This window comes from Aphelocoma coerulescens, unplaced genomic scaffold (genome assembly GCF_041296385.1).
Source record: "Aphelocoma coerulescens isolate FSJ_1873_10779 unplaced genomic scaffold, UR_Acoe_1.0 HiC_scaffold_193, whole genome shotgun sequence".
Taxonomy (NCBI): Eukaryota; Metazoa; Chordata; class Aves; order Passeriformes; family Corvidae; genus Aphelocoma; species Aphelocoma coerulescens.
In genome coordinates this window covers 268,639-285,148 of record NW_027183541.1, presented here as the reverse complement: position 1 = coordinate 285,148, position 16,510 = coordinate 268,639, and the positions used below count along the sequence as shown (strand labels likewise).

The following is a 16,510-nucleotide window of genomic DNA, read 5'->3' as shown; positions in this document are numbered from 1 at the left end:
CAATGGGGATAATGGGGGGACAATGGGAACAATGGGGACGGGGGGACAGTGGGGGAACAGGGGGGACAATGAGGGGACAATGGGAGGACAATGGGAACAATGGGGACGGGGGGACAGTGGGGGGACAATGGGGACAGTGGGGATGAGGGGGACAATGGGGGGGGACAGCAGGGGGACAGTGGGGACACCCAGGGGGGCCTGGGGACACTCGGGGACGTTCAGGGTATTTGGGGACGTTGGGGACATGGGGGGGTGAGGGGAGGGTTGGGGACATCGGGGGGATTTGGGGATAAAGGGGGGATTGGGGATGTTGGGGACAGTTGGGAACATCGGGGGGATTTGGGGGATTTTGGGGATTTGGGGCCATCGGGGGGATTTTGGGGATTTGGGAACATCGGGGGGATTTGGGGGATTTTGGGGATTTGGGGACATGTGGGGGTGGGGCGGGGTGGGGCGGTGGCGCTGCTGTCCCGGTGTCCCCTCCCCCTGTGTCCCCAATGTCCCCAAATCCCCCCCAAGCCCCAGAAATGCCCCTGATGTCCCCAAATGCCCCCAAATGTCCCCCAATGTCCCCAAACCCCCCGATGTCCCCAAATATTCCAAAATATCCCAAAATCTCCCCGGTGTCCCCGAATCCCCCAAACCCCCCCAATGTCCCCCAATGTCCCCAAGTGTCCCCAATGTCCCCAAATCCCCCAAACCCCCCAATGTCCCCCAATGTCCCCCAATGTCCCCAAATGTCCCCAATGTCCCCAAACCCCAAATGTCCCCAATGTCCCCAAATCCCCTGATATCCCCCAATGTCCCCAGTGTCCCCAATGTCCCTGATGACCCCAAATGTCCTCACATGTCCCCAAACGTCCCCAAATGTCCCCGGCAGGTGAACAACGTCAGCCTGGAGGACGTGATGCACGATGTCCCCAGTGACCCCAAATGTCCCCAAATCCCCAAATGTCCCCAATGACCCCAAACCCCAAACCCTCCCAGTGTCCCCGATGTCCCCGATGACCCCAATATCCCCAAACGTCCCCAATGACCCCAAATGTCCCCAAACATCCCCAAACGTCCCCAAATGTCCCCCAGCAGGTGAACAACGTCAGCCTGGAGGACGTGATGCACGATGTCCCCAGTGACCCCAAATGTCCCCAATGTCCCCGATGACCCCAATGACCCCAAACATCCCCAAACGTCCCCAAATGTCCCCAAATGTCCCCAAATGTCCCCGGCAGGTGAACAACGTCAGCCTGGAGGACGTGATGCACGATGTCCCCAGTGACCCCAAACCCCAAATGTCCCCAATGACCCCAAACCCTCCCAGTGTCCCCAATATCCCCAAACGTCCCCAATGACCCCAAACGTCCCCAAACGTCCCCCTGATGTCCCCAAATGTCCCCGGCAGGTGAACAACGTCAGCCTGGAGGACGTGATGCACGATGTCCCCAGTGACCCCAAACCCTCCCAGTGTCCCCAAAGTCCCCGATGACCCCAAAGTCCCCGATGACCCCAATGACCCCAATATCCCCAAACGTTCCCAATGTCCCCAATGACCCCAATATCCTCAAACGTCCCCAATGACCCCAATGTCCCCAAACCCTCCCAGTGTCCCCAGTGTCCCCAATATCCCCAAACGTCCCCGATGACCCCAATGACCCCAAACGTCCCCAAATGTCCCCCTGATGTCCCCAAATGTCCCCCCGGCAGGTGAACAACGTCAGCCTGGAGGACGTGATGCACGAGGACGCGGTGGCGGCGCTCAAGAACACCTTCGACGTCGTTTACCTGCGCGTGGCCAAGGCGGCCGTGGGCAACCTGGGCGACGCCTACGGGCCCCCCGACGTCACCGGCTGTGAGCGGGGCAGGGCGGGGCGGGGGGTTTGGGGTGAAAACGGGGGGTTTGGGGTGAAAAGGGGGGCTTTTGGGGTGAAAATGGGGGTTTGGGGTGAAAATGGGGGTTTGGGGTTAAATAATGGGGGTTTGGGGTGAAAAATGGGGGTTTGGGGTGAAAAATGGGGGTTTGGGGTTAAATAATGGGGGTTTGGGGTGAAAAATGGGGGTTTGGGGTTAAAAAGGGGGGTTTGGGGTTAAAAATGGGGTTTGGGGTGAAAATGGAGGGTTTGGGGTGAAAACGGGGGGTTTGGGGTGAAAATGGGGGTTTGGGGTTAAAAATGGGGGGATTGGGGTTAATAATGGGGATTTGGGGTTAAAAATGGGGGTTTGGGGTTAAAAAGGGGGGTTTGGGGTTAAAAATGGGGTTTGGGGTTAAAATGGGGGTTTGGGGTTAAAAATGGGGTTTGGGGTGAAAATGGAGGGTTTGGGGTGAAAATGGGGGTTTGGGGTTAAAATGGGGGTTTGGGGTGAAAAATGGGGGTTTGGGGTTAAAAAGGGGGGTTTGGGGTTAAAAATGGGGTTTGGGGTGAAAATGGAGGGTTTGGGGTGAAAACAGGGGGTTTGGGGTGAAAATGGGGGTTTGGGGTTAAAAATGGGGGGATTGGGGTTAATAATGGGGATTTGGGGTTAAAAATGGGGGTTTGGGGTTAAAAAGGGGGGTTTGGGGTCAAAAATGGGGTTTGGGGTTAAAATGGGGGTTTGGGGTTAAAAATGGGGTTTGGGGTGAAAATGGAGGGTTTGGGGTGAAAATGGGGGTTTGGGGTTAAAATGGGGGTTTGGGGTGAAAAATGGGGGTTTGGGGTTAAAAAGGGGGGTTTGGGGTTAAAAATGGGGTTTGGGGTGAAAATGGAGGGTTTGGGGTGAAAACGGGGGGTTTGGGGTGAAAATGGGGGTTTGGGGTTAAAAATGGGGGGATTGGGGTTAATAATGGGGATTTGGGGTTAAAAATGGGGGTTTGGGGTGGAAAATGGGGGTTTGGGGCAAAAAATGGGGGGTTTGGGGTTAAAAATGGGGGGTTTGGGGTGAAAACGGGGGGTTTGGGGTGAAAATGGGGGTTTGGGGTGAAAACGGGAGGTTTGGGGTGAAAACGGGAGGTTTGGGGTGAAAATGGGGGTTTGGGGTTAAAAATGGGGTTTGGGGTTAAAAATGGGGGGTTGGGGTTAAAACGGGAATTTGGGGTGGGACAGGACCTGGGCACCGTCCTTGTGTCCCCGATGTCCCCAAATGTCCCCAATCCCCTCAATCCCTCCGGAATCCCTGGGTGCCCCCAATGTCCCCCTGATGTCCCCGATGTCCCCAAATGTCCCCAATACCCCCTGACGTCCCCCCTGTCCCCAATGTCCCCGATGTCCCCCTGATGTCCCCAATGTCCCCAAAATCCCCCCGATGTCCCCCCTGACGTCCCCGATGTCCCCAAAATCCCCCCAATGTCCCCAAAGTCCCCCCAATGTCCCCGATGTCCCCCCTGACATCCCCGATGTCCCCCTGACATCCCCGATGTCCCCAAAATCCCCCCGATGTCCCCCTGACGTCCCCCCCGCCCCCCCGTCCCCAATGTCCCCCTGACGTCCCCAAAATCCCCCCGATGTCCCCAAAGTCCCCCCAATGTCCCCGATGCCCCCCCGACGTCCCCGATGTCCCCAAAATCCCCCCAATGTCCCCAATGTCCCCCCAATGTCCCCGATGCCCCCCTGACGTCCCCGATGTCCCCAAAATCCCCCCGATGTCCCCAAAATCCCCCCAATGTCCCCAAAGTCCCCCCAATGTCCCCGATGCCCCCCTGACGTCCCCGATGCCCCCCTGACGCCCCCCCCTCCCCCCCAGCCTACTCGGCGCACCTGGACTCGGAGCTGCCCCCCCAGAGCTTCCTGGGCCCCGAGTTCCCCCCGGCGCTGACCCCGACGTCCCCGCGCCGCTTCTCGCCCGGCCCCAAGGAGCTGCTGCCCGACGACGACGTGCCCAGGTCCGTGCCCGCCCGCGGCCACCGGGGTCACCAGGGGTCAGCAGGGGGTCAGCAGGGGTCACCAAAGGGTCATCCAGGGTCACCAGGGGTCATCCAGAGTCACCCAGGGGTCATCCAGGGGTCATCCAGGGTCAGCAGGGGTCATCCAGGGGTCATCCAGGGGTCACCAGGGGTCACCAGGGGTCACCAGGGGTCATCCAGGGTCACCAAAGGGTCATCCGGGGTGACCAAGGGTCACCAAAGGGTCATCCGGGGTCATCCAGGGGTCAGCAGGGATCATCCAGGGTCATCTGGGGTCAGCAGGGGTCAGCAGGGGTCATCCAGGGGTCACCAAAGGGTCATCCGGGGTCAGCAGGGGTCATCAAGAGTCACCCAGGGGTCATCCAGAGTCACCCAGGGGTCATCCAGGGTCACCAGGGGTCATCCAGAGTCACCCAGGGGTCATCCAGGGTCACCAGGGGTCATCCAGGGGTCACCAGGGGTCATCCAGGGGTCATCAGGGGTCACCCAGAGTCCCCAAAGGGTCATTCAGGGTCACTCAGGGGTCACCCAGGGTCAGTCAGGGGTCATCGGAGTCATCAGGGGTCACCAGGGGTCCCCCAGAGGGTCCCCAAAGGGTCATCCAGGGGTCACTCAGGGGTCACCCAGGGGTCACTCAGGGTCACTCAGGGTCGCCGGTGTCCCCGGGGGTGTCCTGGGGGAATCCCGCTGGTGTCACCCCGATGTCCCCTCAGTGTCCCCGATCGCCCCAACGCCCCCAATGGCCCCCAGGTGTCCCCTGGGTGTCCCCTGAGTGTCCCCTCGCTCTCCCCTGAGTGTCCCCTGAGTGTCCCTGAGTGTCCCCTCACTGTCCCTGAGTGTCCCCTCGCTCTCCCCTGAGTGTCCCTCGCTGTCCCCTCTCACTCCCCTGAGTGTCCCCTGAGTGTCCCCTCACTGTCCCTGAGTGTCCCCTGAGTGTCCCCTCTCACTCCCCTGAGTGTCCCCTCGCTGTCCCCAGGGAGCCGCGCCGCATCGTGATCCCTCGCTGTCCCCTGAGTGTCCCCTCTCACTCCCCTGAGTGTCCCCTGAGTGTCCCTGAGTGTCCCTGAGTGTCCCTGAGTGTCCCCTCGCTGTCCCTGAGTGTCCCCTGAGTGTCCCCTCTCACTCCCCTGAGTGTCCCTCGCTGTCCCTCGCTGTCCCCAGGGAGCCGCGCCGCATCGTGATCCCTCGCGGCTCCACCGGCCTCGGCTTCAACATCGTGGGTGGCGAGGACGGCGAGGGGATCTTCATCTCCTTCATCCTGGCCGGGGGCCCGGCCGACCTCAGCGGGGAGCTGCGCAAGGGCGACCAGATCCTCTCGGTGGGCACCGCGGTGGCACCTGGGGACAGCCCTTGGGGGCACCTGGGGACCCGCGGTGGCACCTGGGGACAGCCCTCGGGGGCACCTGGGCACCGCGGTGGCACCTGGGGACAGCCCTCGGGGGCACCTGGGCACCGCGGTGGCACCGGGGACAGCGGGGCTGGCGCTTTTTGGGGGTTCTGTGTCACCACCTTCGTCATCCTCACCACAGGGGAGTCCAAAGCCACCCCCAGAGTGTCCCCAGAGTGTCCCCAGAGTGTCACAACCCCTTGGTGGCACCTGGGGACAGCCCTCGGGGGCACCTGGGCACCCGCGGTGGCACCGGGGACAGCGGGGCTGGAGCGGGGCTGGCGCTTTTTGGGGGTTCTGTGTCACCACCTTCGTCATCCTCACCGCGGGAAGGGGCCCAAAGCCACCCCCAGAGTGTCCCCAGAGTGTCCCCAAATGTCCCCAGGTGTCCCCAAATATCCCCAAATGTCCCTTTTCTCCCCCCTTTTTTCCCCAATTTCCCCCGTTTTTCCCACTTCCCCCATATCCCAAATATCCCCAAATGCCCCCAAATGCCCCCAAATGCCCCCAAATGTCCCCAGGTGTCCCCAGGTGCCCCCAGGTGTCCCCAAATGCCCCCAAATGTCCCCAAATGTCCCTTTCCCCCCATTTTTCCCCCCGATTTCCCCCATTTTTCCCACTTCCCCCCCATCCCAGGTGTCCCCAAACGCCCCCAGACACCCCCAAACGCCCCCAGACGCCCCCAGGTGTCCCCAGGTGTCCCCAGGTGTCCCCAGGTGTCCCCAGACGCCCCCAGACGCCCCCAGGTGTCCCCAGACGTGCCCCCCTGTCCCCGCAGGTGAACGGGGTCGATCTGCGCGGGGCCACCCACGAGCAGGCGGCGCTGGCCCTGAAGAACGCGGGCCAGTCGGTGACCATCATCGCCCAGTACCGGCCCGAAGGTGCCACCCCGGGGGGCCCCAAAGGTCCCCAAAGGTCCCCGGGGGGCCCCAAATGTCCCCAAATGTCCTCGGGGGTCCCCAAATGTCCCCACTTCCCCCCCCGGTGGCCCCGAGGTCCCCAGGGCTCCCGGGAGTGGCCCCAGAGGTGGCCCCGGGGTGGCCCCGATGTCCCAAATCTCCCCAAAATCCCCCCCCCAAATCCTCGATATCCCAAATATTCCCGAACTGCCCCGAAGCCCCTCCATGTCCTGGGTCCCCTGAACACCCCAAAAACCCCCCAAAATCCCCCAAAATCCCCCAAAAATCCCCCCAAACCCCCTGTGCAGAGTGCGGGCGCTTCGAGGCCAAGATCCCCCAAACATCCCAAACACCCCAAACTCCCCCAAATCCCCTCCATGTCCTGGGTCCCCTGAACACCCCAAAAATCCCAAAAAAACCCCCAAAATCCCCCAAAAATCCCCCCAAATCCCTGTGTAGAGTGCAGGCACTTCGAGGCCAAGATCCCCCAAATATCCCAAACATTCCAAACTCCCCCGAATCCCCTCCATGTCCTGGGTCCCCCGAACACCCCAAAAATTCCCAAAACCCCCCAAAATCCCCCCAAACCCCCCAGAAGGCCCCAAACCCCACAGAGTACGGGTGCTTCGAGGCCAAGATCCCCCAAACATCCCCAAACTCCCCCAAATCCCCTCCATGTCCTGGGTCCCCCGAACACCCCAAAAATGCCCAAAACCCCCCAAACCCCCCAAAAGGCCCCAAACCCCACAGAGTACGGGCGCTTCGAGGCCAAGATCCACGACCTGCGGGAGCAGCTCCTGAGCAGCAGCCTCGGCTCCGGCAGCGCCTCCCTGCGCAGCGACCCCAAACGCGGCTTCTACGTGCGGTGGGGAGCCGGGGGGAACGGGGGGAACGGGGGGGAACGGGGGGGAAACGGGGACATCGGGGCGGGTTGGGGGTTCGGGGGGGTTTGGGGATTTTTTGGGGGTTTTTTGGGGATTTTTTTGTGAATTTTTTGTGAATTTTTAGCAATTTTTTGAGGGTTTTTTTGGGATTTTTTGTGAATTTTTGGGGATTTTTTTGGGTTTTTGGGGGGATTTTTTTGGAATTTTTTGGGGGATTTTTTTGGATTTTTGGGGGATTTTTTGGAGATTTTTGGGGGTTTTTTTTTGGATTTTTTGGATTTTTGTGGGAATTATTTATGAAATTTTTGTGAATTTTTGGGGGGATTTTTTGTGAATTTTTTTTTTATTTATGGGGGATTTTTTTTGGATTTTTTGGGGTTTTTTGGGGAATTTTTGGGATTTTTTTGGGGATTTTTTTGGGGATTTTTGGGGGATTTTTTGGGATTTTTGGGGGATTTTTTGGGGATTTTTTTTGAGGATTTTTTTTTATTTTTGTGGGAATTATTTATGAATTTTTTTTGAATTTTTGGGGGGATTTTTTGGGGATTTTTTTGGGTTTTTTTGGGGATTTTTGGGGGAATTTTTGGGGAATTTTTGGGGCTTTTTTGGGATTTTTTGGGGATTTTTTTGTGAATTTTTGGGGGGATTTTTTTGGGATTTTTGGGGGATTTTTTGGGGATTTTTTTTTTTTATTTTTTGGGAATTTTTGGGGGGATTTTTTGGGGATTCACCTTTGAATTTTTTATGAATTTTTTTGGATTTTTGGGGAATTTTTGGGGATTTTGGGGGATATTTTGGGGATTTTTTTTGGATTTGGGGGATTTTTTGGGACTTTTTGGGAATTTTTTGGGGATTTATGTTTTTTTGTGAATTTTTTGGGACTTTTTTTGGATTTTTTGGGGGGATTTTTGGGGGATTTTTGGAGATTTTTGAGATTTGGGGGATTCGGGATCTTGGGGACGTTTGGGGACATTTGGGGACATTCGAGGGGATTTGGGGGAAATTGTGATTTTTGGGGGGGATATTTGGGACATGGAGGGACACTGGGCTGAACTGGGACAAACTGGTTTATACTGGGGTTATACTGGGGTTATACTGGGAGTGACCCGGAGGTGCCACCCCAGGGCGCTCTTTGACTGTGACAGGGCCAAGGACGTGGCACTGGGGACACTGGGATGGACTGGTTTATACTGGGATGGACTGGGCTGAACTGGTCTATACTGGGGTCATACTGGGGTTATACTGGGGTTATACTGGGGTCATACTGGGGGTGACGCGGAGGTGCCACCCCAGGGCGCTCTTTGACTACGACAAGGCCAAGGACGTGGGGGTGGCACTGGGGACACTGGGCTGAACGGGGCTGAACGGGGCTGAACTGGTTTATACTGGGATGGATTGGGCTGAACTGGTTTATACTGGGGTTATACTGGAGGTGACGCGGAGGTGCCACCCCAGGGCGCTCTTTGACTACGACAGGGCCAAGGACGTGGCACTGGGGACACTGGGATGGACTGGGCTGAACGGGGCTGGACTGGGCTGAACGGGGTTGAACTGGGCTGAACGGGGCTGAACTGGTTTATACTGGGCTGAACGGGACTGAACTGGGCTGAACGGGGTCATACTGGGGTTATACTGGGGTTATACTGGGGTTATACTGGGGTTATACTGGGGTTATACTGGGAGGGCACTGGGGGTGACGCGGAGGTGCCACCCCAGGGCGCTCTTTGACTACGACAGGGCCAAGGACGTGGCACTGGGAGGGCACTGGGATGGACTGGGCTGAACGGGGCTGAACTGGTTTATACTGGGATGGATTGGGCTGAACTGGTTTATACTGGGGTCATACTGGGGTCATACTGGGGTTATACTGGGAGGGCACTGGGAGTGACCCGGAGGTGCCACCCCAGGGCGCTCTTTGACTACGACAAGGCCAAGGACGTGGCACTGGGGACACTGGGCTGGACTGGGCTGAACTGGGCTGGACTGGGCTGAACTGGTTTATACTGGGGTTATACTGGGGTTATACTGGAGGTGATGCGGAGGTGCCAGCCCAGGGCGCTCTTTGACTACGACAGGGCCAAGGACGTGGGGATGGCACTGGGGACACTGCGATGGACTGGGCTGAACGGGGCTGGACTGGGCTGAACGGGGCTGAACTGGGCTGAACTGGTTTATACTGGGGTCATACTGGAGGTGACGCGGAGGTGCCACCCCAGGGCGCTCTTTGACTACGACAAGGCCAAGGACGTCGGGTTCCTGAGCCAGGCCCTGAGCTTCCGCTTCGGGGACGTTCTGCACGTGCTGGACGCGTCCGACGAGGAGTGGTGGCAGGCGCGGCTGGTGCTGCCCCCGGCACAGCCCCCCGACATCGGCTTCGTGCCCAGCAAGCGCCGGTACCGCACTGGTTTGAACTGGTTTGCGCTGGTTTGCGCTGGGAGGGCGCTGGGAGGGCGCTGGGAGGGCGCTGGTTTGTACTGGGAGCACTGGGAGTGGTGGCAGGCGCGGCTGGTGCTGCCCCCGGCACAGCCCCCCGACATCGGCTTCGTGCCCAGCAAGCGCCGGTACCGCACTGGTTTGAACTGGTTTGCGCTGGTTTGCGCTGGGAGGGCGCTGGGAGGGCGCTGGGAGGGCGCTGGTTTGTACTGGGAGCACTGGGAGTGGTGGCAGGCGCGGCTGGTGCTGCCCCCGGCACAGCCCCCCGACATCGGCTTCGTGCCCAGCAAGCGCCGGTACCGCACTGGTTTGAACTGGTTTGCGCTGGTTTGCGCTGGGAGGGCGCTGGGAGGGCGCTGGGAGGGCGCTGGTTTGTACTGGGAGCACTGGGAGTGGTGGCAGGCGCGGCTGGTGCTGCCCCCGGCACAGCCCCCCGACATCGGCTTCGTGCCCAGCAAGCGCCGGTACCGCACTGGTTTGAACTGGTTTGCGCTGGGAGGGCGCTGGGAGGGCGCTGGGAGGGCGCTGGGAGGGCGCTGGTTTGTACTGGGAGCACTGGGAGTGGTGGCAGGCGCGGCTGGTGCTGCCCCCGGCACAGCCCCCCGACATCGGCTTCGTGCCCAGCAAGCGCCGGTACCGCACTGGTTTGAACTGGTTTGCGCTGGTTTGCGCTGGGAGGGCGCTGGGAGGGCGCTGGGAGGGCGCTGGTTTGTACTGGGAGCACTGGGAGTGGTGGCAGGCGCGGCTGGTGCTGCCCCCGGCACAGCCCCCCGACATCGGCTTCGTGCCCAGCAAGCGCCGGTACCGCACTGGTTTGAACTGGTTTGCGCTGGTTTGCGCTGGGAGGGCGCTGGGAGGGCGCTGGGAGGGCGCTGGTTTGTACTGGGAGCACTGGGAGTGGTGGCAGGCGCGGCTGGTGCTGCCCCCGGCACAGCCCCCCGACATCGGCTTCGTGCCCAGCAAGCGCCGGTACCGCACTGGTTTGAACTGGTTTGCGCTGGTTTGCGCTGGGAGGGCGCTGGGAGGGCACTGGTTTGTACTGGGAGCACTGGGAGGGCACTGGGAGGGCACTGGGAGGGCACTGGTTTGTACTGGGAGCACTGGGAGGACACTGGGAGGACACTGGTTTGGACTGGTTTGTACTGGGAGCACTGGGAGGGCACTGGTTTGTACTGGGAGGGCACTGGAAGCCCCAGCAGGGCACTGGTTTGTACTGGGAGGGCACTGGGAGGGCACCGGGAGCACTGGGAGGGCACTGGGAAGGCACCAGGAGGGCACTGGTTTGTACTGGGAGCACTGGGAGGGCACTGGGAGGACACTGGTTTGGACTGGTTTGTACTGGGAAGGCACCAGGAGGGCACTGGTTTGTACTGGTTTGCACTGGGAGGGCGCTGGGAGCCAACGCTGGGGTGTTCAATGGGGTTCAAGGGCACTGGGAGCACTGGGAGGGCACTGGTTTGTACTGGGAGGGCACTGGGAGCCCCAGCAGGGCACTGGTTTGTACTGGGAGGGCACTGGGAGGGCACCGGGAGCACTGGGAGGGCACTGGGAAGGCACCAGGAGGGCACTGGTTTGTACTGGTTTGGACTGGGAGGGCACTGGGAGCCAATGCTGGGGTGTTCAATGGGGTTCAAGGGCACTGGGAGCACTGGGAGCACTGGGAGGGGATTTGGGGATACTGGGAGGGACTGGGAGGGCACTGGGAGGGAACTGGAAGTGACTGGTTTGTACTGGGAGCTGCTCTTGGGGGGTCAGCGGGGGTTACTGGGAGGGAACTGGGGTGAACTGGGGTGAACTGGTGTGAACTGGTGTGAACTGAACTGGTCTGAACTGGTGCAAACTGCTCTGAACTGGTCTGAACTGGTCTGAACTGGTGCAAACTGGTCTGAACTGGTGTCCCCAGGGTGGAGCGCCGGGAGTGGACGCGGCTCAAGGCCAAGGATCGGGGGCCGGGGGCTCAAGGTGGGACCCCAAAGACCCCAAACCCCCCCCAGGAGCCCCAAATCCCCCAAAAAGCCCCAAACCCCCCCCAGGAGCCCCGAATTCCCCACAAACCCCCCCCAAAGACCCCCCAAAGACCCCAAATCCCCCCCAAAAAGCCCCAAACCCCCCCAATTCCCCCCCAGATCCCCCCAAATCCCCACCAAAGACCCCAAACCCCCCCCAGGAGTCCCAAATCCCCCAAAAAGCCCCAAACCCCCCCAATTCCCCCCCAGATCCCCCCAAATCCCCACCAAAGACCCCAAACCCCCCCAGGAGTCCCGAATTCCCCCAAACCCCCCCAAACCCCCCCAAACTCCCCCCCAAATCCCCCCAAGTTCCCCCCCAAATTCCCCCCCAAATCCCCCCAAACCCCCCCAAATTCCCCCCAAATTCCCCCCCAAATCCCCCCAAACACCCCCAAATCCCCCCCAACCCCCCCAAATTCCCCCCCAAATTCCCCCCCAAGCCCCCCCAACCCCCCAATTCCGCCCCTTTGCCCCCCAGGCCGCGAGGACGCCGTGCTGAGCTACGAGACCGTGACGCAGATGGAAGGTGAATCCCGGGAATTCCCCCCCTTCCCCCCCCCCCCCGGATTTCGGGGTCCCCCAGCTCAGCCGGGGGGGGGCTCCCGAGCCCCCCGGGAATTCGGGAACGGGGGAAACGCGGGAATTTCCCCTCCCCCCCCCCCAGTTCACTACGCGCGGCCGATCATCATCCTGGGCCCCACCAAGGACCGCGTCAACGACGACCTCCTGTCCGAGTTCCCCGAGAAGTTCGGCTCCTGCGTCCCCCGTGAGTCCCGGCGGGAGAGGGGGGGGCACCTGCGGGCACCTGCGGGCACCTGGGGGTGATTTGGGGCACACCTGGGGGCACCTGGGGGTGATTTGGGGCACACCTGGGGGCACCTGCGGGCACCTGGGGGCACCTGGGGGTGATTTGGGGCACACCTGCGGGCACCTGCGGGCACCTGGGGGTGATTTGGGGCACACCTGGGGGCACCTGGGGGTGATTTGGGGCACCTGGGGGTGATTTGGGGCACACCTGGGGGCACCTGGGAGTGATTTGGGGCACACCTGGGGGCACCTGGGCACACCTGGGACAAGCCTGGGGGAGATTGGGGGCACCTGGGAGCGATTTGGGGCACACCTGGGGGCACCTGGGGGCACCTGGGGGTGATTTGGGGCACACCTGGGGGCACCTGGGGGGCACCTGGGAGTATCTGGGGGAGATTTGGGGCACACCTGGGGGCACCTGGGGACACCTGATGGCACCTGGGCACAACTGGGCGCAGCTGGGGGCACCTGGGAGCAATTTGGGACACACCTGGGGGCACTTGGGGGCACCTGGGCACAGCTGGGGGCACCTGGGACACACCTGGGCACACCTGGGTCACACCTGGGGGCACCTGGGCACACCTGGGACACACCTGGGGGCACCTGGACACAGCTGGGACACACTTGGGACACACCTGGGCACACCTGGGCCCCATTTATCCCCAGTTTGAGGGATGTCACCTGTCCCAGCTGTGCCCAGCTGTGCCCAGCTGTGCCCAGGTGTGTCCCAGGTGCCCCCCGGCGCCCCGGGCGTGGCTGACGCGTGCCCCCCGCGTGCCCCCGCAGACACGACGCGGCCCAAGCGCGAGTACGAGGTGGACGGGCGCGATTACCACTTCGTGGCGTCGCGGGAGCGCATGGAGAAGGACATCCAGGGCCACAAGTTCATCGAGGCCGGGCAGTACAACAGCCACCTGTACGGCACCAGCGTGCAGTCCGTGCGCGAGGTGGCCGAGCAGGTGAGGGCGGCGCCGGGCACACCTGGGCACTGCTGGGGGCACCTGGGACACACCTGGGCACCGCTGGGACACACCTGGGACACACCTGGGCAGTGCTGGGACACACCTGGGACACACCTGGGGCACACCTGGGCACTGCTGGGCACAGCTGGGACAGAGCCGGGCACTGCCGGGCACACCTGGGCACCGCCGGGGACACCTGGGGGCACCTGGGCACCGCTGGGACACACCTGGGACACACCTGGGCACCGCCGGGGACAGCTGGAGACACCTGGGGGCACAGCCGGGCACTGCTGGGACAGAGCCGGCCACCGCCAGGCACCGCCGGGGACAGCCGGGCACTGCTGGCACACACCTGGGCACACCTGGGACACACCTGGGCACTGCTGGGACAGAGCCGGGCACCGCCGAGGACAGCTGGGGGCACAGCCGGGCACTGCTGGCACACACCTGGGCACACCTGGGACACAGCTGGGGACACCGCTGGGCACACCTGGACACACCTGGGCACTGCTGGGGGCACCTGGGAGCACCTGGGGGTACCTGGGGTACTTAAGACACACCCAAGACTCACCTGGGCACACCTCGGGCATGTTTTAAGACACACCTGGGCACACCTGGGCACACCTGGGGCACACCTGGGGCACACCTGGGCACACCCGCAGGGCAAACGCTGCGTCCTGGGCGTGTCTGGGGACACCTGGGGGTACCTGTGCCCCACCTGGGCGTGGTCTGGGCATGTCCCGGGCACACCTGGGCACACCTGGGCACACCTGGGCACACCTGGCACAGCTGTCCTCACCCGGTGCCACCCGCAGGGCAAGCACTGCATCCTGGACGTGTCGGCCAACGCCGTGCGGCGGCTCCAGGCGGCCCAGCTGCACCCCATCGCCATCTTCATCCGCCCCAAGTCCCTGCAGAACGTCCTGTGAGTCACCTGCGGGCACCTGCGGGCACCTGGGACACACCTGGGCGCACCTGGGGGCACCTGGGACACACCTGGGGGCACCTGGGGGCACGTGGGACACACCTGTGCACACCTGGGGCACACCTGGGCGCACCTGGGGGCACCTGGGGGCACCTGCGAGCACCTGGGCACACCTGGGGCACAGCTGGGCACACCTGGGGGCACCTGGGTCACACCTGGGCACACCTGGGCACACCTGGGGGCACACCTGGGCACACCTGGGCACGCCCCAGGATCCATTCTGGGTGGAATTCGAGGGGTTTTAGGGGCGTGGTCTGGCCCAGAGAGGGGGGAAACTGAGGCAGGAGGGGGCGTGGCCATCGGGAAAGAGAGCGGGGCTTATTTGCATAATGGGCGGGGCTTGTTTGAGCCGCTTGGTGGGCGTGGCTTGGTGATTGACAGGTGCGCTCGGGTGTGGGCGTGGCCTCGGCTCGTGGGCGGGGCTTTGTGAATGGGAACGGTTCCGTGAATGGGCGGGGCTTATGAATGAGGTCACGGTGTGGGCCTGGTCAGTGTGTGGGCGTGGCCAGGGTGGGCGTGGCCAGGGTGTTTGTGGGCGTGGTCAGTGTGTGGGCGTGGCCAGGGTGGGCGTGGCCAGGGTGTTTGTGGGCGTGGTCAGTGTGTGGGCGTGGCCAGGGTGGGCGTGGCCAGGGTGTTTGTGGGCGTGTCCCGAGCCGGCCCCGCCCCCAGGGAGATCTCCAAGCGCGTGAGCGAGGAGCAGGCGCGGAAAGCCTTCGACAGAGCCACCAAGCTGGAGCAGGAGTTCACCGAGTGCTTCTCAGGTGCGCAACTCCAACGGCCCCAAAACCGCCCGAAACACCCCAAAATCCGCCCGGGAACCCTCAAAAACCCCCAGAACCCACCCCAAATCCCCCAGAATCCACCCCAAAACACCCCAAATCCACCCTGGGAAGCCCCAAATCCCCCCAAATCCGACTGGGAACCCTCAAATCCCCCCAAATCCCCCAGAATCCCCCCAAATATCCAACTGGGAACCCTCAAAAACCCCCAAAATCCACCTGGGAACCCTCAAAAACCACCCCAGATCCACCCTGGGAACCCCCAAATCCCCCCAAAAATCCAACTGGGAACCCTCAAAAACCCCCAGAATCCACCCTGCGAACCCCCAAATCCACCTAGGAACCCCCAAAATCCACCCTGGGAATCCCCAAATCCCCCCAAATCCACCTGAGAACCCCCAAAATCCACCCCGGGAGCACCAAAATCTCCCCCAAATCCACCCTGGGACCCTCAAACCTCCCCGAATCCACCTGGGAATCTTCAAAACCCCCAAAATCCACCCCGGGAGCCCCAAAAAGCCCCGAAATCCACCCCAAATCCATCCCGAAACCTCCCCTAGGAAGCCCAAAATTCATCCTGGGAATGGCTGGTGGTCTCTGCCGACCCCAAAGCCCCCCAAAAATCCCCCCAAAAATCCCTCAAAATCCCCCCAAAATCCCCCAAAATCCCTCAAAATGCCCGAAAAATCCCCACAAAAATCCCCCAAAATGCCCCCCAAAATCCCCCAAAAATCCCTCCAAATCCCCCAAAAATCCTCCAAAAATCCTCCAAAAATCCCCCAAAAATCCCCCCAAATCCCCCAAAATCCCCTAAAAATCTCCCAAAAATGCCCCAAAATCCCTAACGCTCCGCTTTCCTTCCCGCAGCCATGGTGGAGGGCGACAGCTTCGAGGAGATTTACCACAAAGTCAAACGAGTCATCGAGGACCTTTCAGGACCTTTCATTTGGGTCCCCGCCCGCGAGAGGCTTTAGGGGAGCCCCAAAATCCCCCAAATCCGCCCCAAAATCCACCGGATCCCCTCAACCCCCACCAGGACCTGCTGGGAAAAGGGGGGGGGGAAAAAAAAACCTTCCTGGAATGGTGGGGGAGGGGTTTTTTTTTTTGGGGGGGGGGGTGGGGGAGTTTCCCCTCCCCTCCCCTCCCCCCCCTCTGTGGTTTTTGGGGGGTTTTTTTTGGGGGGGGGGGGGAACCCCCCCCAAAATTTGGACTCTTTTTTTGTACATATTTAAGCTCTATATTTGTAACGCCCGGGGGGCCCCAAATCGGCCCCCCCTGGCCCCTAAAATTGGGGGGGAGGGGGGGTCTGGGGGGGGGGTGAGGGGTTTGGGGTCCTCCCCCCGGGCCCCTCCCCCCTCTCCCCCCCCCACGGCGTGGGAAAAAAAGGAGGGGAGGGGGGGAGGGGAGATGAAGAGTATTTTGCATAGAAATTATGGAATTGTGGGAATAAAGCGATGGAGACGCCGGAGGTTCGGGATTGGGGGGGGTCGGGAG

The 16,510-nt window shown here is 61.5% G+C and overlaps 1 protein-coding gene across 1 annotated transcript in view; it reads left to right on the top strand.

The window, feature by feature from the left end:
• Positions 1–16,095, top strand: part of LOC138101098 (disks large homolog 4-like) — a 28,016-nt gene extending 11,921 nt beyond the window's left edge. The window contains 13 exon segments of the mRNA XM_068998941.1: positions 1,702–1,846; positions 3,712–3,850; positions 5,033–5,189; positions 6,037–6,139; positions 6,908–7,022; positions 9,258–9,434; positions 11,378–11,436; positions 11,962–12,009; positions 12,148–12,249; positions 13,077–13,249; positions 14,068–14,177; positions 14,907–14,998; positions 15,884–16,095. Coding sequence (XP_068855042.1) covers positions 1,702–1,846; positions 3,712–3,850; positions 5,033–5,189; positions 6,037–6,139; positions 6,908–7,022; positions 9,258–9,434; positions 11,378–11,436; positions 11,962–12,009; positions 12,148–12,249; positions 13,077–13,249; positions 14,068–14,177; positions 14,907–14,998; positions 15,884–15,990 — 1,527 coding nt within the window. The 3' untranslated portion in view covers positions 15,991–16,095.
• The last annotated feature ends 415 nt before the right edge of the window (positions 16,096–16,510 follow it).